This window comes from Lacerta agilis, chromosome 8 (genome assembly GCF_009819535.1).
Source record: "Lacerta agilis isolate rLacAgi1 chromosome 8, rLacAgi1.pri, whole genome shotgun sequence".
In the NCBI taxonomy this organism is placed as follows: Eukaryota; Metazoa; Chordata; class Lepidosauria; order Squamata; family Lacertidae; genus Lacerta; species Lacerta agilis.
The window spans coordinates 40,337,329-40,363,050 of record NC_046319.1 but is presented as its reverse complement, the minus strand read 5'-3'; the positions used below and the strand labels follow the sequence as shown (position 1 = coordinate 40,363,050).

The 25,722-nt window shown below is 50.4% G+C and overlaps 2 protein-coding genes across 2 annotated transcripts; one reads left to right on the top strand and one right to left on the bottom strand.

Moving 5' to 3' along the window:
• Positions 1 to 3,520: 3,520 nt before the first annotated feature.
• TAT (tyrosine aminotransferase) lies at positions 3,521 to 9,501 on the bottom strand. The gene is given in 14 exon segments (XM_033158882.1): positions 3,521 to 4,160; positions 5,044 to 5,142; positions 5,242 to 5,325; positions 6,385 to 6,403; positions 6,405 to 6,511; positions 7,060 to 7,212; positions 7,481 to 7,533; positions 7,691 to 7,829; positions 8,256 to 8,320; positions 8,323 to 8,413; positions 8,905 to 8,972; positions 9,068 to 9,172; positions 9,264 to 9,426; positions 9,428 to 9,501. Coding segments are annotated over 14 exon segments (1,362 nt in total). The 5' UTR covers positions 9,500 to 9,501; the 3' UTR covers positions 3,521 to 4,016.
• Positions 9,502 to 15,856: 6,355 nt separating this feature from the next.
• MARVELD3 (MARVEL domain containing 3) lies at positions 15,857 to 24,722 on the top strand. Its single transcript, XM_033157184.1, is given in 5 exon segments — positions 15,857 to 15,972; positions 21,673 to 22,093; positions 22,192 to 22,258; positions 23,468 to 23,705; positions 23,707 to 24,722. Coding segments are annotated over 5 exon segments (1,215 nt in total). The 3' UTR covers positions 24,080 to 24,722.
• The last annotated feature ends 1,000 nt before the right edge of the window (positions 24,723 to 25,722 follow it).

Sequence of the window (25,722 nt, the reverse complement as noted above, 5' to 3'; positions counted from 1 at the left end):
GTGGCTCCAGCACTGCTGGGATGCTGCCAAGTCTGCCAAGGAGCGCCAGCCACTGCTCCCACTGGGACCTTGCTGAGCTGGGAGGGCAAACGTGGCGACCATCCAATGACCTCTGCAGGAGAGGCCGCCGTAGGAGTGCAGCAAACGAAGTCCACTTGTTGCCTCCAGCATGATGACTGCAATGAAGTTAGGGGGTTCATTCTTGCCTTGCCCCCAAGCACTGGCAACATGTGGTATGCCACTGCTGCAACCCAAGGAGGTTGCCTACCAGGGCTGGGCTCTTCCCTCTGGCCCAAATCAGCCCTCATCTCACCCAGCACCAGACAGGATACACAAGGGCCCTTGCTGTTTACCCAGGAAATTTATCTTGCTATCAAAGGGACAGGAGAGGCAAAGGAACAGCCCAGAAATGACTCTAGAGAGCCAGAAAGTTTGGAATGGAGAGGAGCCACTGTGTAATTGGACTGGGCTGCTTTGCAGTGCTGGAAGAAGCAGGAGAAGAGCAGCCTCTGTGCCAAGCCGGTGGAAAGGTCCTGTGCCAGGGCTTAAGAGGAAAATCCTGCTAATGTTTGATGGAGCAGAGTTATCTGTTATTTGCCAGGGAGTGCCACCAGAGCACTTGAATAAAATATGTCATATATAAAAGCACATAAAGAGTTATAAACTGACACAGTGTTTACAGCTGTCTGTAAATATTACCTTTTGTAAGAAGATTGTCTTCTTTTAAACAGGAAGTTTGTCTAGGAGGAAAGGACTGTAGCTCTGTGGCAGAGCAGCTGCTTGGCATGCAGAAGCTGTGCCACATTCAAACACAACACACCTTCCCCAGTAGCATCTCCAGGTATGGCTGGGAATGTCCTTGCTTTGAAACCCCAGAGAGCCACACTCAGTCAGTGTAGACAACTGAGCTAGACACTACAAGGCAGCTTCCTATGTCACTGTGAAACAAATGCAGAGTGGGAAATGCAAGGATCCTTAACCTTTTTATTAGCGGAAGGAAGGAGAACCTTTGCAACTCCATGGGCTAGATCCTTATCCATGATCAGCCTCACAGGCCAAATTTGGTGGAGTGGGAGCACCAACTTGTCAATCACATGATGGCACAACAAAGTCCCGAAATCGGATGTCAAAGTGCTTCCAAAGGGGATCGTTTCTTTTCTCATCCTAGCAGGCGTAACTATAGATCCCCTGCTGAAATGATGGTTTAAAAATCCATCCGTTTCAGTACGAGATTCTGATGCACACCCTTTCCTGATTCAGGAATGGGTGTGTCTCAGAACTGCATGCTAAAAAAGAGGGGGTTGCCATAGTTTTGGCAGGGGATCCTATGCAAGTTTGCATGGAAACTTCAGCTAAAACAGGGCAGGGGGAGGCCTCTGTTTTAGAAGGAGGTTGCAGTGCAAACCATTTCCTGAATCAGCTGGTGAGTGGAGATTTAGTGGCTGTTCACTGCTGGAAACGGGTGCTCAGTCAACTCAAGAGATTCCACCCAACCTCCTTTTTTTGCCATTGCAGTCCCAGTTCACCGAGAAAATGATTACACTAGACCAGTTCGCATTCTGCTTTAGATGAACTTTCCCATAATAATTGATTAAATATAATAATTCCCCGTCTCCAGAGCTTCGAATCTGCCCATGCTAGGTTTGCAGGTAGTAATCAGTATAATATATGCAACACGTTGGCAGCGCACAATAATCTCCAAGTCAATTATACATTTAAATCATATATTAGTCATCAAAGTGCTGAGAAAAATACAGGCGAAACTCGAAAAAATTCGAATATCATGGAAAAGTCATTTATATAAGCAATTGTTTTCATAGCTACTGGAGGTTTAATATATGAGATAGACTCATGACATGCAAAGCGAGATATGTCAAAACCTTTGCTTGTCATAATTGTGATGATTATGGCGCACAGCTGATGAAAACCCCAAAGTTGAAATTGTTACGTTGGGGTTCTTATCAGCTGTAGGCCATAATCATCATAATTATAACAAATAAAGGCTTGACATATCTTGCTTTGCATGTCATAAGTCTATCTCATATATTAGTTTCATGTTTTTAAGTTGAATTACTGAAAGAAATGAACCTTTCCACGATATTCTAATTTTTCGAGTTTCACCTGTATATAAAGTCTTATACAAAAGCCACAAGGACTTATAACCTGACAAATCTGAAAACAGTTGATATCTAATTACAATGTGGTTTCCCCCCCAAAAAAGTTTGATACCATTGTAATTAGATATCAACAGTCTGTTTTCAGATTTGTCTGGTTAAGTTCTTGTGGCTTTTGTATAAGACTTTATATATTTTTCTCAGCACTTTGATGACCAATATATGATTTAGAATGTATAATTGACTTGGAGATTATTGTGCGCCGCCAACGTGTTGCATATATTACCCGTATACTAGCTTACTACGTGTATCAGCAGCACAGGTTCATTTTTTCAGCATGCAAGGTTGCAGGGCTAATACTACTGCAGTAAAGAGCTACCAACAGCTGTGCTGCCCCAAAGCACCTCCTCATTTCGGAGTGAAATACAGATGGCCAGGAAAGGACCTTTCAGGATGTGTGGACCCATGAAATGGGACTGCTCTCCCCAGGAAACTCTGACATCTGGTGAATGACTTTTTATTTGCCTTTCTGGCACTACCCTTGTTTATTTTAACTGCTCAGTGTTGGAGTATCTTGTTGTACACTATACTTCTCATAGGCCTCACCTGCACCTATACATTTAAAGGAGTATCATGACAATTTAAACAGCCATGGCTTCCAGGAAACAATCTAGTTTGTTAAGGGTATTGAGACTTGTTAAGTACAGTGGTGAAGCAAGCCGATCAGGCACCTGGGGTGCCGCACGTGCCCTGCGCCCCGGGGCGGGGCCAGCTGGGGCAGGATGCTCCATGGGGCCTCCGAGGAGTCTGCCTGCCTCCTCCCACTCAGCTGCCCTACAGCTGAGGGGGAGGTGGCAGGCGGACCATTTGGGATAGCGCAGAACCTGCGGGTGCCCGAGCCACCATGTCACTCTCAGGAGAGATGCGTGGCTCGGGCGCGCTGCAGCCCCGTGGTGAGTTCCGCCTGGCATTTTGTCACCCCCCTCAGTGGTGACATCCGGGCGACCCGCCCCCACCACCCCCTTCCTCCGTCCCTGGTTAGATGACACCTATTCCCTTCACAGAGCCACAGTTCTCAGAGTTTTCTGGGAAGAGGAAATTATTATTAAACCACATTGCAGATTATAGATCTGAATTTGTGAAGGACACTCAGAAGAGGAGATGGGTATGTCTCTGGGGCTTCCTCCCTTCTTCCTTCCACCCTGCCCTTGGTTGAAATGGAAAAGCGAGAAGCAGGTGTCACTCCTGCTGGGACTCCATATCAGGTCAGGAGTCCCAAGAACTCCTGCAGTGCCCAGGCCTCCCTGAGTCTTCCCCTAGCCCTTGCTTTGCTTGCAGCAGCGGCTGCTGCTGGAAGAGAGTTTGACACACAGAGGAAAGAAAGCCAGATCTTGGCACAAGGCAGGTATTTTTCATGCATTTATTCATACAAAAGGTATAATAACTTATGAACGTCAAACAGGCACAGGAGAACATGGGTGGGGGAAAGGGGGAGACGTGCCCACGGGGCCTATGCCAGCCCAGGTCTCTGCAGAAGACAGGTTGGGAGGGCCCTGCCTTAGGGTGCTGGCAGGTCTTTCTCAAGGGCATCTGGGATGCTCCAGCAACACCACACCACTGCAGAGGCTGCCAGGAGCACCCAGTGCCCGCAGTGCCTGCTGGAGTTCTTTGGCTGCCCTGGGCACAGGCAGGAGGGGGCCTGCAGGGGAGGAGTGTCTCTGTGGGGATCTACTTCCAGGCAAGTGTCATGGTTGTGTGGGAGCTTCAGAGGCTGTGGCACACAGAAGTGGTGTTGAGCCAGTGGACAGGGCTGGTGAGGCACAGGCCCTGTGAGCCCAACTCACTGCAGGAGGAGTGGAGGCAGGCAGGCAGGAGGGCAGGCGGGCAGGCAAGGACCCTCAGCTACTTGTCACATTCCAGGTCCTGGGATCCTTCACCGCCTTCGTAGTGCCTCTCGCAGAATTGCTGAATGCGCCGACAGGCCTCCACCATCATCTCCTCGGGCACGGTGATCACCACACGGAAGAAGTTGGGGTACTCAAAGCACTGTCAGAAGAAGCAGAAGAGGACCATTGAGAAGGCATCAGGGGCCAGGGGCCACCACGTGGACCCTTTATGAGGCTGACTCCCTAAGGAGTGGCGAGAGAGCCTCGAAGGACAATCTCCGGTGCCTGGAGATCCTGCACACACCAGACTCTTGACACCAAGACCGGTAAGATAAATGTGAGGGAGTTTGGGGTGGGCGTGTTAAGGGGAGGTCAATACCTCCTGCTTTGCATGCAGAATATTCCCGGCTGATCTCCCTGCCTTTCCCAATTGAAAAGTTTGGGCAAGGGGACACTCTCTCCAAGAGAGATTTGGGAGAGCTGCTGCTAGTCAGTGCAGAGTCGACCAAGGGCAAGCAACGTGGTGACAACACCTGTGGAGGGTCTCTGCCTTGCTTGTTGTTCCACACAAGGAATGCTGCGAAACTAGCTTGTCAGTTTCTTACAGACTTCTGGTCAGCCACTGTGAGAACAGGATGCAGGACCAGATGGGCTATGGCCTGATCCAGCAGGCTTGTCTCAAGGAATGGTGCTGCCGGCAAGTGCAATGGCCATTCTCCAAGGCCCACGTAGCAGGAGGGAGCAAGCGGCTGGGGATCTGGGGAAGGGAGCCTCACGGCACTTCAAAACGTGCCATTGTTCAGCAGCCAGGGGTGGGCGCTGAGCCAGCTGGCACTGAGATTGTGAAATTCAAGCAATATCCCCTCGTGCCATGCATGGTGGGAGCGCCTTGCGAATCACAAGCATCTAGAAGACAGACTAGCTAAAGGAGAGGAAAGGCAAGTGGAGCCGAGCTGAGTACCTCTTCTCTGCCAAGTACAGCTCCCGGGGCTCCAGTAACTCCCAGGGCCTCCCATAACTCTCTTGTGAATAAAGATGCTCACCGTGGCCGGCAGACAGAAGACGGACTGCTCAGCAATGAGCCTCTCTGTGAACTCCACATCATTCTCAAACTCTGGAAAGTGTTCCATCTGAATGCCCACCTGCAGCAAAGAGAGGAGGAAACACAGAGTTAGGGATGATCTGCCTGGCATTTGCCCATCTCAGGGTCAAAGCTCTGCAAGTGACAGGAAGCCACTCACCATGAGGTACATGGCTCCCGATGGCCGGACAGGCTGCAAGCCACAGACAGTGGAAAGGGCAGCATAGCAGAGGTCAGCATTGGACTGCAAAGGGAAGGAGAGGAGTCAGGTCAGATTACAGGCACAAGCATCTCAGGGTCCCCACTGGGACCACCCAACACTACGGTGTTCACCATGGATAAAGGCTTAAATTGTTGATGAATTAAAACCTGCCCACCCTGGGAACTGATGGGACCACATAAAAGGGACCTCCTGCTTGCCAGCTGTGTCCACACTTGCACTGTGTTCTTTCCCCAGTGCTCCTGGTGTGTGCATCCACCGAGTGCCCCTCCCCATCCCATGGCTGTAATTTCTTTCCATGCTCACTACCATGAATATTGTGTCTTCTCAGTGATGAAAGAGCGAAGCTTTTGACACAAGGTTTGGCTCTGATGTACTATGTGGTGGGGAATAGTTCATAGTATATTCTACATTGGATGAAAATAAAATAGGGATGCTTAACATTCACAAGAGCACAGGAAACTACCTTATACCATTGGCCCATCCAGATCAGTATTGCCTGCACTGACAGGCAGTAGTCCTGCAGGGTTTTAGATGGAGAGTCTCAGCAAACTGCCTGGAGATGTAGAACCTCAGACTTTCTGCGTGCAAAGCAATTGCTCTACCATTGAGCTGAGGTCCATCCTTCCAAACTAGCATATCAATGGAATCTCAAAAAGGAATCTATGCAGAGATTTCATTAATATGCACATTCATTTAACTGTAACAGTTTCACTGACCGATTCATGCCAAGCTGGATTATTGAACAAACCAATCAGTTCCAAAGGGCAAAACAGGGAGGAGCTGTGGGTGCTGTGCTGAGCACCTCATTGCCCCCTCCATGCCAGTGCAGCTCCTCAGGGTGAGAGGAGTCACATTGTCCACTCCCACCACCCAAGCAGTGTTTATGGGCTGGGGAGCATCCCTGTTGCCCTCCAAGGAGTTGGGAGAGATAAGCAAGAAGGGCTTTGTGAGGCTTAGCACTCCCTGGTGCTCCCCACCCACCCCGTTTTTAATAGTTCTTTTGGTCTAGTCCTGCTTTTCCTTATGTGTTTGTTGTTCCTATTTCTTTTCTCCCTTTCCTCTCAAAGAGAAGGGATGTACCTTGAGAAAGCTGAGTGTTGTGGTAGAATTCTGGGGACGTCTGGCGAAGGATGCGGCTGAGAGCTCCCTGGACAACTGTGCAGGGGCCCAGGATCCTCTGGCTCAGCCGCAGGAGGCCGTCTCTGATCTGAAAGATGCACAGAGAAGAGAGAGCTCAGCAGGGAGGGGCACTACCTGATCCACAAGTTGATCTAAGAGAGTGAAATCGACCAACCTGTTCCGCAGTCACAGCAAGAGCCCTCTTGTGGCTCAGTGTGCCCCCAAACTAAAGGCAGAGCTGGGAAGGTGGGAAAGAGAGCCTGCATCCTACCATGGGTGCAATGGAGGGAACCCGTGCAGAACTCGCACCGGTGTAGAGGGCACAGGAAGTGGGGGAGGGATCTCCTGGCCCTCTCAAGAAGCAGCTGCTACTCAAACCAACTTGTTCCTGTTCAGAGCCCATTTGGAGTAGGGGGCATCTTGGGCAGCCTTTCACTGACCAGACCTAGGAGGCAGGGGACACTGCCTCCTTGACATCCTAGCACAGACAGTGGGCATTGGGGCACAAGGGCTACATGAATCAGGCCTCAGAGGGTGGCTGTGAAGCAGTGGGGGGGGGGCATGTATTATTTTCCTCCATCACACCAGCTCCTGGACCGGATGCAGAAAGTTCTGCACTGAGTTCTGCTAACTTACCTCCTTCCCAAAGATCTCCCTGCGATCATGTATGAGAATCCAGCCCATTCTCCAGCCAGGCACCAGCCACCGCTTGGCGAGGCCTCCACATGAGAGGATAGGCACATTGGTGCTGAGCTTTGCAAGGGACTCGTATTTGCAATCTTCAAACACCTAGTGGGGGTGGGGAGTGCAGAAGGAGGAATACCAGAGTAAGTTGTAATGGAAACACCTAAGGGGTGTGTGAAGCAGGTAAGGGGGATGCAAGTGCAGCTAGCTGTGGTTGGGGGGGGGGGAGACCAAGCCACCTCAGGCAGACCCACCCCCTCCCTGCTTTCCCAGCCATGTGTCAGAAGGTGGGAGGGGGCTTCTCCTGGGAAGAAGGGTTCGAGCTGCTGTTGTTGGACTTCCAAGGAGCCAGGGAGGCTTCTGACTCACTCACCATGTCAGCGTAGATCTCGTCAGCCAAGATGGGGACACACTGCCTGGAGGCAACTGAGCAGGAAAACAGACAGACAGACAGACAGACAGACAGACAGACAGACAGACAGAAATCTAGTCAGACTTTGTTTCCTTCTTTCTTCCCCACAGCAAGACCTGGGACACACACACACACACACACACACACCACACACCACTGTGGGATCCTCACCTGCCAGGATCTTCTGGAGGTGGCTTTTGCTGAAAACGGAGCCACAGGGGTTGGATGGGTTGTTCACAATCAGGCAAGCCGTCTTGTCATCCACCAGTGACTCCATTTGCTTCAGGTCAATTTCCCATGATTTCTCTGGCTGCAGGGAGAAGAAAAGGGAGGGAGAGGTGAGGAATGCCCCCACTTCAGGACCTCAGCCTGGTACATCTTGGTGCCCATGGACCAGGCTTCCTGCTGGGATCATGGTGGGCCAGAGGTCCTGGGCAGATGAAAAGGGATGGCGGTTGGAGCAACTGTCAACTGGTCAGGATACTGACCTCCCTTTTCTCTTCCAAGAGCCCTGCAACACCTCCCAGCCTGGGTTTGGGCCCAGTCCAAAGAAAGGGAGATGGAGAACGGGTCCCCAGGCCTGAACCCAGGTCACAGGCAGCCCTTCTTTATAGCTGAGCCTGTGGAGAGGAAGGCAGAGCCCTGCGAGAGAGTGCCTGCTTGCCTTCCTGCTTGTGCCATGCCACTCTGCAGGCAGTGGGGAGGGTATGCTGCGCCACCTCCTGCCCCAGCTTACCAAGAGGTTGTAGAATTTGACCTCGATGCCCAGGGACTGAGCCAGGGTTTTGTAGAGGGAGAAGCCGGCCGTGGCACCAGGATGTTCTGCCCGGGGTTGGCCAACACAGCCAGGGCCAGCTCAATGGCCTGACTGCAGCCGCTTGTCAGGATCACGTCCTGCAAAGGAAGAGGGAGCAGAGCAGGCAGCCGTGAGCCTGGCGGGTAGCAACCACCAGGAAAGACTAGCCCAGAAGAAGCACAGAAGGGGAGGGAGGGAGGTGGAGGGAAAGGTTTCTTCACTGGCTCTTTCTGCCAGGAGCCTGGAATGAAAGGGGGGGGTCCCTGCTAGCATACAGAAGGTCCCAGGTTGAATCCCAATGGCATCAACTTAGGCTGGGAGAGCTTCTCTGCCTGAAACCCTGAAGAGATGATGTTGCCTGTCAGTGTGGACAATACCAAGCTAGGTGGACCAGTTGTCTGACTCAGTATAAAGCAGTTTCCTGGGTTCCTAATAAAGATCCAGACCCAGGATCCTTTCTGCGCAAGCTCCAGTTCCAGTACAGTGAGTTGCGGAGGTGTTGGCCAGGTTTGGAAAAGCTAATTTTCTCAACATCCCCATCAAGCATCAGGGTCAGATGGCAATGCATGCAGCACTCAGGGTCAGTTACCTGGGCTTCTAAGGGGGCTTCCGGGCTGTTGTAGTAGCCTGCAACCACCTCCCGGCAAGACAAGTAACCTGTGTGGGGATTCCCAGAAGAGTTGGCATGTTAGTCTTTTGCAGCAAAAGCAAAATAGGGGCTGCATACATTGAAAGCGTCTCCCAGGGCTTACCTACTGAGGGGGCATAGCCATTATACTGCCCAGAATCCAGGGCCTCCTTCATGGCTTGGATGACCTCATTATCTGTTGGAAGGTTCCCAAACACAGTTGGGTCCCCTGTGGGGAAACATGAGGGGAATCCATGTTAGTTAAGGGTGGGGCATTGGCAGGAGCCCCCCTCGTGTCCCTCCATAGCCCACCTGCTTACCTATGGACAGAGAGATCAGGGGCTTCTGGTGGTTGGGCTCCACCTTCATGCTGTCCACAATGGCTCGGATGGGGTTGAAGGTCCTCTTGGACATTTCGGAGGCCCTGACGGCCCAGTGGGCCTTGCGGTTTTTCCCCTTGCCCACAGAAGGGCCCTTCCCCCTTGAGGCTGACGTGGACATCGAGGATGGAGGGCAGGGACGTCTTGCCATTCACGTGGATCAGGTAGGATTCCATCTCTGGAAAGGAAGCGCAAAGAGCAGGTGGGCCGACATCCCTGAGTACACAATCCTCTCTTCAAGGTGCCATCTGTTCAAGCCACTGTCATGGCAGAATTGGGTGGAGACATGGGCGTAGCCAAGGGGCGGAGGCAGGGGGAGCTCCCCCCCCCAGATCAAGTAAAACAATAGAACTTAACTGACCAATCATGTCGATTCTGCCCCTCCCCAACAAAAATCCTGGCTACGCCCATGGGTGGAAGCACCAGTCCTGAGCAGGCAGCTCTTAGTTCAGGAGTAGCCAAGTGAGCTGCCACATCCTCCTAGCAGGACCCTGATCAAGCCTCACAGCAGGGAAGCTGGTAAAAAGGGGGTGTAGATGTGCGGGGAGTGGGGCAAGAACTGCAGTTGGGCCAGAGGCCAACTTGGATGAGGGAAATGTTTTCCCTCTATGCCTCCTTCCCACAGTGGTAGGGACAGTATGTACTTTGCCATGTGAATGGCAAGACACCAGTGTGTGTGTGTGTGTGTGTGTGTGTGTGTGTCAGGCTTTGACCGAGTTCTTTCAAAATATACTTGTCTAGTTGTGCCTAAATGCTGGAGGTGGGAGTACACCCCCATTCTTCACTTTGGAGTTCATCTCCAGTATAAACTCACTGGGTGACCTCAGGGAAGCCATTCTCTCCCGGCCTACCTTTCAGGGTTGCTGTTAGGATGAGTGAGACAGTTATTGTTGAACCACTGTTAGAACTCAAAAAAGGGGTGTATAAATGAATTTTGGTCTACTATGAAAAATCTTGTAAAGTGTTTTAGGCTGTTTGTCTGTAAGCCACAATTTTTAATTTTTTAAAATAGTCAAATTGATAAATCATAGAAACAGATTTAAGAACAAAAGGGAATAATTTGTCAGGAGTTTCAAATGCCATTTGAGAAGCCCAAACAGTGTTGCCGGAAGCCGAGAATCATCACTGAGGGATCTTATGGGCAAGATCCAAGGGCTGATTCAGCCACTGTCCTTGTAAAACACTGATGGAAAACCTAGCAATCATTGGACCAGGAGAGAAAGAAGGGAAAGGGCCCTGCACTTGCCTTGAGAGAAATATGACTTGCATTGCCCCCTTCCCTCCCTCCGCCCCCGTTTCCCCCCAAAGAATCTGGCACAGCTGGAGAGAAGGAAGCAGCAAGGTGAGTGAGAGGCAGCTGGTGGCTCCCTGGGCAAGAAGGGCACATGAGAGCCATCTCCAATGCCAGCTGCAAAAGGCCAAGGAACCTCTTCACATTGGCTGAAAAGTCATTTCCTCTCTGTACTCCCAGAATAAAACAAAAATCATAATATGCAGTAAATTTGATTGCAGGTGTGGTGCCACCTGAGGCAATCTCTCTGCCTCCCAAGATAAATCCAACCTGCACCCTCTGCCCTGAGCCACCTCAAGTCCTGGCTCCTCTTGGAACAAGCTACACAGACATCAGCACCACTCTCCACAGACACCAGAACTCCTCGGTTCCTTGTTCCAGAGCCTCCGCTGGCCCAGGAGGCCAGGCCAGTCCCTTTGCAATTGTCCACCTCCAGGTTCTCTGTTGTGTCTGCTCAGGTCACTCCTGGTCTCTGGAGGGTGTACATGCTGGGGCAGGGGTGTCCCAGGAAAAGCACCTCGAGTTCTGCCTCAGCCACTTTGTTGCAGCCCTTCATGCGGTGCTTGTTCCCTGCACAGGACTCCATTCCAGGGACCGTGGACACCAGCTCAGACCCCGTCAGGCTTACAGGTGGCACCTCAAGGAGCCTCTTACCTATGTGGCAGCAGCTGCAGCTTTGTGTGGTGGCAAAGGTGGGCGAACGAGGCACCTCTGATGCACCTGGCAGGCCGCTCTGGCTGCTCTGGAGCTGCTGAATGGGGAGATCAGAGCCTTCCCTGGGCCCTTTTATGTGGGATAGGCGGGCAGGAGCGCAACAGGGCCCCATTGCAGATTCCCAGCCAAGAACTGGGTGTCAGCTTGGAGACCTTTAATGATTGGCTGATAGGGAGGGCTGCACTCTCCCCCTCCCTTCAGGACACACAGACACACCAACTCAGTAATAGTCTAGCTCCAAACATCTGGAGCAAACACTGCCTGCATGTTAACCCTTCGGCTGCCGTCTACACCCCCACAGCTCCCCAATCCCGTTTGTGAAGTGCGAGCACTAAATTGGGGTAGGGCCCCTCCCAGTCTGGCCTTGGCAGGTCAGGTGAGTATGCCACCCCTCCACTACTAGGGCGGGGCAGCCAGATTGCAACCCCCATTGCTGGAGAATATTGGGCCTGCGGAGGCTGGGTGCCCACAGTGGAGAGGGGTGTGTTAATTTCCTCAGTGCCTCAGTGGTCCAAGGCTTAGCCTGGCAGTCTTGGCCTGATGCAATCAGCTGCATTCATCCCATCATCTCCAGCTCCACGTTGCAAAGCACTAATGAGTCCCAAATGTTCCCCCCCACCCACATCCACGCACGCAAGCAAGCGAAGAGGAGGTGTCCCGATAGCAACAACAATCCTACCGCCCTCCTCCAACCACAGGCAGTCAGCCCCACCACACCCAGCAGCTGAAGATCAAAGGTACCTGCCTGATGGGGACCCCATTAATCTCTAGCAAAGAGGCAGATCTCATTTCTGGAGGGGTGGTGGAGAGCTAGCCTAAGCAGCTAATGGATGTGTATCTACCTCAGGCCTTGAGGGAGAGAAAGAAGTTGGTAGCTTCTGAACAGCCTGGCTCAGAAAACACCCATGAGCAAACAACACCCACCAGTCAGTATAGCTGGTCAAGGTATAGTCACTGGCATTGCAAGGCACCCTTAATTACAGGCTTTGCCCTCTCTGGCTGGCACAATAGTGTTTCTATGCCAAGGAGCCCCCCTCCCAGCTTTGCAAGTGGCACAAGGTCTCTTCTGCACCCAGAACAACACTGAGGGCAGAGAACAGGATGACTGGCAGTGCCAGGTCAACACCTGTCCCTCAAGGCCAATCTTGGGTCCCATCAGGCTCACCCTCAAGCGTCAGGCTCTGTGACCCCTTTCCCCATTGCCCGCCCTGAAGCATTGCTGGTGCCAAGATGATCTGCCCAGTTCTGCAGGCTGTAGCTGCAGCAGAGCGAGGCTGGCCTTGAGACATTTCTCCCCCACCATAAGTGCCTGGCAAGGCGCCCTGTCTCCCTCCCAGTTGATGCAAGCAATGACTGATGCAAGCAATGACTCTGCCTGTCACCTTGCAAGGCTGTCGACAGGAGCCCTTTGGTTCAACTTTGCATAACTGATAGCCTGAGTTACGTAAGGCTGGCGGTCTGCAGGTGGGGGGAGGACTGCTAAACATTTGGGACCTCACAGGTGCTGCCCAAGAAGCCTCCAGAAAGTGCTCCCCTCAGACAGGCTGGGCGGCAGGCATGCTATGGGGGTAACACCACATGAAACCTCTTTTTGTGGGGCGGAATCTATTAGCACCGTGGGAGAAAGATTTCCCCACAATGCACACATAATGCACAGCAGCTCTTCCAGTAACCCATCCCAGATGCTCCCCTTTCCTTTGGCCCCAGAAGTGTAAAGCCAGCAGCAGACTCTCTGGCACCTTCCTACCCAGGCTCCTCAGTCTCCTCCATCCTCAAAGTTCTTTTTATGCACAGCACACCCGGCAGCATCCACAAACTCCCCCCTTCGCCTTCTGCCTACCAGGAAGGCACCTACAGCTTGGCAGGGGCACTGGTGATGCTGCTGCAGGAAGCAGAAGTTGGGCAAGTGGGTGTAGCTCGTGCTGCCTCTCTGCTCTTGAAGGGGCAAATGGGCTGCAGTCTAGGGGCTCTTTGCAAGGCCTACCTTGGGGAATTCCCCCCTCCCCACCAGGCTTTCAGCCACCACAGCATCCACTAGCTGTTTAGTTCACTTTCTGGGGTCAGAGGCTTTGGGGTTCTTGGAACTTCTCAGCCCTGCTGAGTACCCTGGAGGAAACACTTCTGGCCTTGCAAATGGGTATGCTCCTGGAATGAAAAACTCTGGGGTTTGCCTCCATTGCCTCCTTCCTCCCCAAACATGAGGACTGGCTCTAGGGAGGTTCCTGCTTGCAGGCCCAGCAGCAGCCGCTCCAGTCTTTTGTTTATCAAGAGATGCCACTTCATAGACTAGGGCGGATGGTGGTGGTGGTCCCCCATTCTTCCTCTCTCCCTTTTACAGTGCTTGGGTTTCACTCTCTTTTAGTTGGATTAAGCTCCCTCTCTATCTGCCGTCAAGCTGCACCAGTAAGAGACCTTATTTCTGTCCAGCACCAAAGATCTGCACAGGGCCTCCCATGGAGGACAATGAACTCAGTGCCTTGATGGGTGGGGAAGGTTGCCATGACTTGTGTTATGAGACTCTCCACAGCAAGCCGTTGTGCAATGGGAAGGGAGGGGAAAGGAAGGCAGCAGGAACCATTTTCTCCCATTTGCGGAAAGCTTTCACCCCTCCCGCCCCCCTCCTTTGAAGCCAAGTCAATATTGGCTAATTTCATCACCAATGTTTGGTTAGTGACTTCACATTCTCATCCTCTTGCATGGCCTGTTGTGTAGCGGCCTCTGCCCTCTTCACCTCCATGGCCTTGGAGCAGCCAGGTGCCAAGCAAACAACAGGAGGGCTCTCGGATGACTTCAGGGGCGTCTTTTCACATATGTCACCCACTTTTTCAGGTGTCATTCTTGCGCAATTGCCAGGAACAGGGCAGGCACCAACCACCTCACTTTCCCAGCCACTCCTCCAGCTCCACACAGCATAACAAGAACTGTATTCCACACAGTCAGGGATAAAACTGCACAGCCGGTTGCTTGTTCCCCACATAGCCAAAATATTTCCTTAACTAAGAACCTTATGAAAAAACCAGGACAACTACTGGGTTGTCATTATCATGATCAAAGGACTGCTTCTGAAAGTTTTGCCCATCAATTCCTTGACTGACCCATCTCCCAAAACTTTGAAGGCAGAGAACCCCCCCCAAATAAACTGGAATACAGATTCTCTGTCAGAATGGACCACCCTCATATTTTGTCCATATTTCCTTTCTTCTTTGTTTAAGTTTAGGAATGGCTAGTTGGTAGCAATTTCCTCTCACTGTATGCAATTGCAGGATCATGCTGTTGATTGCAGAACAGCCAAGTGTCATTGCAGCTCTTCAAGTCTACTAATCAGAAACTTCCTTCTTGCAGGATCTACCTCTCATGCTTCCCGTTTAGGACATTTGGATCATTAGTGATTAATTTTCTCTTAATTACCATTTGGTATCGCTTCAGCTCCAAAGGCTGATCCAGTTGCCATTTTATTTATTTTAATACATTTGCACATTAACTTTACAAAAGCTAGCAAATAATAAAATATTTTAAAAGGAACATTTAGTTTAAACCATCACCACTAAATACAATAAAGCAGCAGCAACTAAATTACTAACTCACATAGAAAGTCAATAGAAGGCCAAACAAAACAAGAAATGTTTTCAAGAGCCACTTAATACATAGTAATGACTGAAGAGGCCCCCTGTATGATGGCGTCATATGTTGAACTGACAACATCATAGCAGGTAAACATCAGCAACAATGTCTGAAGCCAATTCCAGACAGGTGTTGGGAGAGGAACCTGAAACAGAATGAAAGTTAGATTTGCCATGTCATGTCAGAAATTAAATGCTGAGGACATAGGTTAACCAAAGATGGGCTAATACCTGATGCAACTAAAATCAAAGCTAGCATTGGAATGCCTTGTCCAAAGAATAAGGTTGATGTACAAAGATTTCTAGGAACGGCCAGGATCTAGGAAAGTTTATTCCAAACACGACAACAGCAATCACAACAGCACGGAAAGAGTTATTGGCTCATGATGCTGCATTTCACTGGATGGCAAACAACAAAGGAACATTCAGGCAGTTCAAGGGGCTGCTAGAAAAAGCAAAGTGTCATGATTTGAGGTCATGATCCTGAAGTTGAGGCTCCAGTACTTTGGCCACCTCATGAGAAGATAAGACTCCCTAGAAAAGACCCTGATGTTGGGAAAGATGGAGGGCACAAGGAGAAGGGGACGACAGAGGATGAGATGGTTGGACAGTGTTCTCGAAGCTACTAACATGAGTTTGGCCAAACTGTGAGAGGCAGTGAAGGATAGGCGTGCCTGGCGTGCTCTGGTCCATGGGGTCACGAAGAGTCGGACACGACTGAACGACTGAACAACAACAACAACAAACATGATTTGAAAGAACCAGCAACAGGGATCCTTCTGTGTTGCTGCAGCCGAAAGCCTTGTCTTTTGTACCTGCTCCCCTCCCCAAGCACCAGCAACCACCCTACACTGCACTTAAACATTTGGCTATTAGAAGAAGCATCCACTGCTGTTTCATCACCAAAAATGATAAGTCTGGAGGAGCAAACAAATACAAAAAAAAAATACCTAATGCTAGAGCAATATAAACACCAGCAAAAATCACAGCAAGGAGAACAAAATGAAACAGGTGTTCTAAGCAAGTACCCAATGAAAGAGCAACATTTTCACTCATCATTGGAACATGGGAAGCTGCCTGAGAGTCAGACCATTGGTCTGTCTAACTCAATACTGCATGCACTTACTGGCAGCAATGGCTCACCAAGTTTCAGGCAGGGAGGTTCTCTCCTACCCCTACCTGGTGATGCTGTAAAGCAGGCTTCCTCAACCTTAACCCTCTAGATGTTTTTGGCCTACAACTCCCAAGATCCCTAGCTAGCAGGACCAGTGGTCAGGGATGATGGGAATTGTAGTCTCAAAACATCTGGAGGGCTGAGGCTGAGGCTGAGGAAGCCTGTTGTATGGGATTGAACCTGGGACATTCTACATGCAAAGCAGATGAAAGAAGTTGGGGTGGTGTTGGTGGTAGCTGAATTCCCAGGAAGTGTGTTCCTGAACTTGATAGCCACTACCAAGTAGGTCTTCCTCACATGACCTTCCATCACCTTGAATGAATCTAAGTTAGTTATGACCATTAGCTTCAGTGGGTCTGTCAGGTGGAACTAGCATCAAATACCAACCATTATTTTTGTTTCTTCCTTCCTTACTTGCCCTGCAACCTTATAATACCAATACCAATAATACATAAATAAATATATAAAAAACAGATGGAAAAATATGATAGCTGATGGACTCAAAGGAAGCTGATGTTGTTACAATAACATTGTGCCAATTGCCTATCACGAAATCAAAACTTGTGGAATTTCAGAAAGTTCTGCAGATTCTAGGAAGTGTTGTTATGTGCAACCCAATCTCTGAGCGGTAAAGTTTCAGGGGTCCCAGCACATACCATGGGTTTGGTTTCTTTGGAATGAAGGCTGCTGTGTAGAGGCTTATGGTGTCTTTGGGATACACAATTTATTTGTACATGTGTGCAGGCAGAGCACAAGGCAGAAGGACTCTAAGCATGAGCACTCCAACAGATCTTGCTCCCCCATTAGGTTTATAGTGTCTGTAGAGATAAATCAAGTCTCTCTCTCTCCACCCCAGTTCCATGGTAAGATTGGCAGGCTTACTGCCCCTTTCACGGACATGCACCTTACTGACCCCACCTCACACTAGGGAGGTCGTGGAAATCTAAGAAGATGCCCTTTAAACAGGCGGCTGCTGCCCTCCCTTCACCTGCTTGCTACTGAAAGAGTCAGCCAACTTCACATGAAAGGACACTAAAGTGAAAGGGACCATGACTAATTAGGAGAGCATTCTGCTATAAACATGTTTGCTGATGTTTTAATGATTTTGCTCAGCCTAGAAGAAGTAATGTTAAAGCGAAACATCCCATTCATGGTGGCTGAAACGGCCGCTCGTTACACCAAACGAGAACTAATGTATCTTAAGAACCCACAGAATGAACAAAAGTATCTCCAGAGGTGGTTGTTACAGGTAGGTAGCCGTGTTGGTCTGCCATAGTCAAAACAAAACAAAATAAATAATTCCTTGCAGTAGCAGCTTAGAGACTAACTAAGTTGTTCTTGGTATGAGCTTTCGTGTGCATGCACACTTCTCTGAAGAAGTGCTACTGCAAGGAATTATTTATTTTATTTTGTTTTGTCCAGAGGTTGTGTAATCAAACACTGAAGTCAAGCAGCTTCAAATAAAATACTAGAAACCCCCATCCCCATGCACAATGCACTCATGACATTTTGTGACAATCTTGGCAGAGCTGGGAAGGGGCTTATTTGAATGCAAGAGAATATTTTATTTCATAAAGAGTTATGGAAGATGCAATGATAGGAAATGGGAATGTGTTTGTTAAGTGGCAGCCTGGAGGAATGAGCGTGGGGGGCACCAGCAGAGAATGGAGACCAAAGGCAGCCAACGCTTCCCAGAGAGTTCAGTCTGAGCAGGAGTTGCACAAATTGTTTGTTTTATGCTTCAGTATCATTTTATTCAAGTTTGGAACAGCAAATCTTACAGGGAGCTTCCCACAATGACATTGCTACAAATATGTCCTAACATCCTTTCTACGTGGCACTGCTGCCCAGTCTCCTCCCACTTCCTAAAATCAGATGCAAGGATGCCATCTATGTGGCACACAAGTAACTTCTGGCTTCGTCTTTTCAGATCCAGATAACTGCAAAATACCCTGTGCATTGGTTATACTGGTTTCTACCTTCCCTCTTACACTTTCGTGGAAAATCCCAGCAGCAATCCTTAGCAAGGCCCAGAGGGAGGGACGACACAGCTTTGTTTGTCCAGAGCATGTGATTCATAACGTAAGGTGATTGCTTTGGCTCCAGGCTGCCCTGAGGGTCCAACTAAAGTATCTCTTTCTTGTTCAAAGCCATAGGCCACCACAATTCAATACAAAAATGGTAATACAGAATACATATGAAAATGAAGGTTTCTTAACATACAGTATTACATTTAAAAAAAACACCTCGTGCTTAATTTAAGTACAACTCTCTCAGAAACAAAGGGGACATGGACCCTCCATGTAAACTTGTGCCTATATCCTACAAACATAACAGAGCAAAAGCACATCCCATTCACACACAGCCCCCTCCTTTTTTGTCTGGCTCTTAATTTTCAGAGCACATTTTGCAACCTTGATGGTAATAAATACACCACTGCCAGCTAGCAATGTATACATCCGTAGGGAAATGGGGTGGTGATGGTGTTCCAACGGGATACCGGTAATTATTTTATCACAGAATCTGTGCTCTTAAATGAAGAGGGTATTGTTGTTGTTGTTGTTGTTTTCTACATGTTGCCAGGCTGGGGGCCCCAATCCAAAACATGACCATGGTGTCAGGGTAGAGCAGCTTTATCTGTCTGCTCCCTGCTATGTTCCAATTTGGATTGGGGCCTTGGAACTCCCCCTACCCAAACACAGGGATGCAGACTGCTGGCTTGAGCATGTGTGAATGTAAATACTGTACACCAAATTAATCAAGACTATACTGGGGACAAAACAGTTAAAGCCCCATATCCCCCCCTACCCACCCAAAAGTCCTGATCAAGATTAGACCCCTGTGCTGGCAATTTGTGTAAACCCTGTTAATCATGTATCATCTGGTTGAGGCCAAAAAAGATGGAAAAGCAAAATGTCACAAAGAGGCCATTGCTGCTTTTGCTTTCTTTGGAGGAGCCATTATGGTGTGAAATGGGTCCCTTAACGAAAAGTACAACCTCTACTTCTAGCCAAGTTGTAACAGGTAAGGGGGCTGACGTTCCTGTAAACTGAGGCTGCTTTACTTCACATGTACGGCTGGAGTCTTTTCCCTTCCAGACACTAAGGGGCCCACTCAATAAAGGGTGGCAGAAAGGCCAATGGGCTTAGCCCAGCACAATAGCCAATTAGGCTTGGGTCTAGTTGAGGGACCAGATTTGAGCTGGTCTGCCATGTAAACATACCAATACCCTAGAGCAGGCCTGCTAAGACAATATGTCAAATGGAAAAGGGAGAGCCCATCTCACAGTACTGATGTAACACTTTGACAGGACTTGTGGACAAAGAGGAGCCAGCCTTACAATCTGACCTATGAAGTCAAGAAGTGTTTTCTGGAAGTGAGCATCACTTGAAAATACCACCAAATACTGCCTTTTATAACCATATGAGAATGCAAAGAACAGCTGGCAGAGCCCAGATCTGAGAAATCTCATATGTCCCAGTGGTGGCTGGTGCCCATTGGGACTGGTAGGGCATAAGGCAGGGAGACCAACAGTAGGTGGTGCCAGAGCCAATGACAGGCAGAGCCACCCCTGTAAGTAAGAAGACAGGCAGGTGGGGTTGGTAGGGTTGCACTCCATTCACCCTAATGGAGCAGCCTCCATCATTCCACTTGAACCTTCTCATTGTGCAAAGCAGACGTTCTGCCTCTAGAAATGCTGCTTAAAGTACTTCAGTCCCACAAGTCTCCAAGAGATATCTAGATGGACAAAATGCCCCTAAGCAGAAGTACAAAGAGCATTTCTTAAGATGCTGAATCAGTGACCACAAATTGTTATGGAGGAGGCCTCCATAAAATGCCAGTACCCAAAATCTAGTACACAAATGCAAAAGAACCCCTCTTCCTCCCTCATCAAAATAATTCAATAAAGGATTCAGAGCTAAGGGAGAAGCGTATCAGAGCCAAACCTCGCCAGCTTCACCTGAGTGACACCATCTGAGAAAAATGCAACCGGGGGGGGGGGGGCAGAGACGGAAGCACTGGCTGGCCACTAGGTTAGCATTTCCCCAAAGCCCTCAGAACCCAGATACCAATGGCCAACTCACACACACCTGAGCCGATGCTTGCCTCACCCTCACCATGAAGGCATCATGAAACTTCAGGCCATGGAGAGAGGTAGGCCTTTGGCATGGCAACCACTTGAAATATAAAGAAGACAGCAAGTGAAAAGTTCCTCCCATCAGGCCATAGTGGCACAATGCTCTCTGCTCTTGCCTACCCTTGAGAAACGAGGTGCCTTCAGCCAAGATAGTGGTACCTGGGGCTGAGAATCTCTCGGGAGAGCCTCTGGTTGAAATTCCAGCTGGAAAGCAGAGGAAGGTGGTGAAGGTGGCAGCCAGGTGGAGAGAACGCAGACAAGGTCTCCTCCTTGGATGGGCTTCAGTTGCTTTCTAGGGTTTGGCTCAGCTGCATTTGGTGAGAACCCCTGGGATACAGAGACTGTAACTTTTTCTGAAATCAGCTTCTGAAATCATGGGACACAGTTATATTGCCCAGATTAGCGAGTTATGTTTGTGTAAGAGAAGACAAAGAGAAAGTAAATCCCTTCCCCTTGTTACTTTTGGGTAGAGCAAATGAGCAATTGTTCCACGCTCAAAATAATGAAGGTACCAAAAGTAATTGCATTTTTTGCAGACAGACAGCCTAATCAGCGTCATAAATGAAGTCATGGGGGAGAAGAAGTCTAGCAAGTGTAACTACCCATGAGCACTGAATTAAGCCTCCATGTCCAGAGGCCAAATCTGAGCTGCTGTGGGTGGGCAACATCCTGATCCTGCTTGTGGGATTCTCAGTGATATGTGATTGGCCATTGTTGGAAACAGGATGCTGGGCTAGAGGGGCTCACCTTGGCCTGATCCACCTGCTGGGCTTCTCTGGTGTCAGGATGGACTCCAACTCCTATCAGCCTCCTCCGGCCAGCATGGCTGATGGTGACAGGGATTTTGTGGTGGGCTGTAGGTTCCCGATCCCTGCCTCCTGCTTTTACCTGAACAGGTGAATGAAGCTGCCTTGAATACAATCAGCCCAGCGGATCATCTAGCCTATACTTTAGTTGGCAGTAGCCACTACCTTCCCACAGGCTTAGGCTCTTTCTCTAGTCCTGCTCAACTGGACATGCAGAGGGTGAGCCATGCATGGATGGACAAGCATTGAGTGGCAGTGGTTCTATTCCTACCTGCCCTGTGGTTTCTGTGCAGTCCCAAGAATGAGGAAGGGCTGCAGTGGGTCCATTTCTGCAGCCCCTGATGCTCAGAATCAACACAAAGCCAGTGAGGGAAATCACCCAAGGCTGGGAAGGGCAGTGCCATCATCAGGGTGCTGAGAAGGACCTCCAATTCTCTCCTTTCCTTCTAATCCTGGATTGTTACCAGAGTCAGGTACGGTCAAGAGTGCAAAGAGACCGCTGCTTAGTGGGGCAGTGCTTGGTTGGGGCAATGGGCTAGCAGCAGAATCGGGCGGGGCGCACCTATGGGAGAAGCCCTGGCGCCCTTGGTCATCTTTTTCCACTAGCTACATCCTTAAAAAAGCCATATTGTGGTGGGACCAGGAAGGCCAGCGGCCGCCAGGACCACCGAACATCGGGCCTGGACGGGCAGCGATAGCGGCTGCTCTCCCAGTCTGTCCAGGGCCTGCCTTGGGCCTTTCCAGACCCGCGCTGACTTCCTCGACGGCTGCTAGAGAGGCGCCCCTCGGCAAGCGCCGGCAGCGAGGAGCCCCCTCTGTCGGGCGGCGGCTCCCAGGCAAGATGGGCACCTGCCGCCCACCTCCCCAGCCCGGCCAATCTCCGCCCAGGAGGCGGCGCAGCCGCGCTCACCTGGGACGCCCCACCCAGACCTTCCTGCGCGCCTCCAGGCTACGAGCCATGGCGGACGCCGGGAGGAGAGCCGGGCAGCCGCGAGACTGGCATCAGGACCGGCCGGCGGTGGTGGCGGTAGGAGAGCAGCCGTGGCCGTGGCGGCAGCAGCAGCAGCAGCAGCAGCAGCACCGCCCTGCGCACCGAGGCACCACACTGGCCTCTTTTGACGCCCCTGCCGAGGCCCGAGGCGGAGGCGGCCTTCTGGACAGACCGCTTGTCGCGCCCTGTGCACAGCCAGAGGTGAGGGCCCCGGCCCGGGTTAGATGTCCCCACTGACCCGCGATGGGGTGGGTCAGGGCGGTACGATGTCGACACGCCCCCTTCCTCTCGTGGGATGAGACGCCCGGGTTGCGATGGGGGGGGGGGTTGCGTTTGTAGCTCCTCCTCCTCCTCCTCCGCTGCTCGCAGGTGAGCTCGGTGTGGGCGAGGCCACTGGAAGCTTCCCCCGATGGGGCGGGCAAAAGGGCTGTTGCCTCGCGGGGACGGGGTGCTTGCCAGCCAGACGCTGCCACCCCCCTCTTCGCAGGCTGCCCAAAAGTAGCGAGGGGCAGCCCTGTGGCCCCACAGCTTGCTGGCAAGGGGGGCAGTGCCAGTGAGTGATTGCTGCTCAGCCGTCAAGGCAGATGGGCATGTCCCCCCCCCTCCCGCCTTGCCTGGCAGGGCCCATTCCATTCACTTGGCTTGCGCTGCTGCCCGCTCACGTCCTGAATACTCCTATGACCTTTCCCCACCTGGGCTGAACCACTTTGCTCTTTCACAATCCTCAGGCCTCTGTGGTCAGCACAAGCTCCCTCCAGGGAGTGGGATAGCACCCACTAGGCTGCCAGTCACCCGTTTCCTCCCAGCCTAAAACAGGGGTGAATAAACTTTGTCAGCCCAAGGGCCATATTCCATTCTGATCAACTTTACAGGGGCCATAGGGCCAGCGTGGGTGGGGTAGCAAATGTTAATTTATTCACACATCCCTCTCTCCCTGTGTCCCCACCAGGGGAGCAAGATAAATTATCAAAATTCAAGGGTGCATTCTTGCAGCAGGTAAAAAGCACTGCAGTGGCATGAGGTGAGTCCCAAAAGCCATGTAGAGGAACCCGGGAATCCATATTTGATGCCCGGGGTTCCCTATCCCTGGCCTAAAATTAAGGGTGAAACATGAGGGGAGCTCTTGAGGTCACTAACCCCAGGAATGAAAAGTCTTTCTTTCAATGTGGCATTGGGACAGAGGATGCCCTGGTAGAAGCAGGGAAGGAAGGATAGTCGGTGCCTGCTCAGATATGCTCCCTTAACCCCAGTAAGATTTGGGATCCAATCCACCCACAAAGCTGACCTCTATGAGTGGGCCTGGAGGGGCCAAGTGCCTTCCCTGTTTCTCCATCTTCCACAGAGGCTGAGGGCCCCACAGCACTAGAGAAATGGTGCTAACAGCACCCCTCTGTCCTTGCTTCTTCTTAGCCTGCTGCCAACAGCTCCAGCTCCTCCTCTGCATGCTGATTGTCATCTGCAGCTCAGTCTCCTACAATTCGGCAGGTGGCTACACTGGTCTTTTCAGTCTGGGAAGCATTTACTACTACCAATATGGTGGGGCCTACAGTGGCCTCAGCGGAGCTGACGGGGAGAAGGCGCAGCAGTTGGATGCCCAGTTCCACCAACTCAAGGTGCCACCGGCCCAGGTGGCCATGGCGGTTGGAGGGGCTGATGGCCTTTGCCTGCTTCCAGATTGTGGCTAGTCTCTTCCGAGTGCCCTGGCATTGCCCAGCCTGGCTGATAGCGGAGGCCATTCTGGATGTGGCCATTGCAATTGGTCTTGTGCCAGCTTTGTACTTCTACTACCACCGCCTTCATGAGATCTATGCCTCCTCTCTGTGCAAAGAGCGAGAGAACCTCTACCAGAGCAAAGGCTACAGTGGCTTTGGCTGCAGTTTGCATGGAGCAGAGATCGCTGTGGGCTTTTTTGCTGGGGTGGCCATTGTGGCCTTTGCTGTTGGCGTTGTGTTGGCTGTCCGTGGCTTCAAGATTGTCCGGAACCTCCAAGCAAAACCATCATCACACAGCTATGAACACTAGCTTGGCCTCTCTGCTGCCTGAGTTGAAGGGAGAGCAGGATGGAGCAGCATATTAAGCCAAGCTAAGCAATGCCTTTGAACCATGTACAGTGGTGGCAGTGATCACTTTCTGTCTAAACTCCTTCACAGTTCTGTAAACATTCTCCAAGCTCCTATTGCTTTCCCATGTTACATACTGATGCAAAGTCTAACAAGACTACTCCCTGCTCCTCTTTAATATAGAATGTCACCTGTAATGACAAGAAGACCAACTTGGTCCCATCACCAACCAGCACTTTCTTCCCTTCCTTTTCCTTTCAAATCATGCCTTTAGAGTGAGACCGTTGACCAGAGACTTTCAATATATGCCTTGGGGAAAAGTGCCATCTTGTTGGTACCCCCCAGAAAAAACTCCAATCATCTTATAGATAGCAAAATCTGTGTCTTTTTCCACCCACCCCTTACAGGTTTAAAATGCCAGAGAAAATGTTTTTCATTCCTTCTTCCATTCACCTCATTGAGCTGCTTCCTTGATTAGGAAGCTACGCATTTGCCTTGAAGGCAAATGCTTCTACTAGATGTTCTGTGCAGTCTTGTTTCAAATTGTTTTCATTATAGAATATAGTACTTTTGTACAACAATAAAATCACTACCTTGGTAATTCACTTTAAATGTGAATGTCAAAAGACACCACTAGAGATCTTGGACTTCTTGCTTTGGGCTTGCTGCATTTGACCGCCTCAATCTCTCCCTCTCCCTCCCTCCCTCCCTCCTCTCTCTCACACACACACACAACCTGACAGTGATGTGCAGTGATGAGGTGGAAGAGGGAACTCAGTCTCCAAGCAAAAGCCAGCTCACTTCCAAGGGGTGCATTTAACTGCATTTCCAGCAATACACACAGAACTGCAACACCTTGGAACACCTATTCCCTGAGGTCCTATTTAACTGAGCATTTAGTACCCTCGTCCTTGAAACTCTAGAGCTTTTTTGGCACATTACACCAACATTCTCTCAACAGCTCATAGAAGGCTGTCTTCCAAAGCCTGGCAGTTACTGTGGTCCCCAAAGGACAATTCTGCATATCCAAAAACATTTGTCCAATAAAACTTTCTGTAGCTTAGTCCCACGCCCACCCCTCAGAAAGGAAGGCGAGATTTGAGAAACCTTTGAAGGAAGAGCTGGGAAATGGGGGCCCTCCACATGTAGTTTGCTCATCAACCCCAGGCAACATGGCAAATGGTCAAGGATGAGGATTCTAGTACAGCAACATCTGGAAGGCCACTGCTTTAATGTGACAATTTTTTGAGCAACGCCCAACCCTCTAGGACTGCCACCCTCTGCTATGCCTACTTTAAGGGCCAGAAAGCACAATTATTGAAGGAATTTTGTTATTCAACATATTTGTACCCTGCCTCCTGCAGGCATAGAGGTATCCTGTACTCAACGTGCAACTCCTCAGTTAGACTGGGGTTTAAGTACCAGCCTGTGTTAACAAAAGCAAGTTATTCCACACAGGCTCATCCCTTCAATAAGCTGGACCTTCTCCACTGTGGGAAATGGAGGGAGAGAAGATGGGCCACTGTGTAAAAAGATCCTTTGGTTGAGGAGTGGGGATGCTCAACTCCCAGAATCCTAAACACCTAGATGGCCACAGGTTCAATT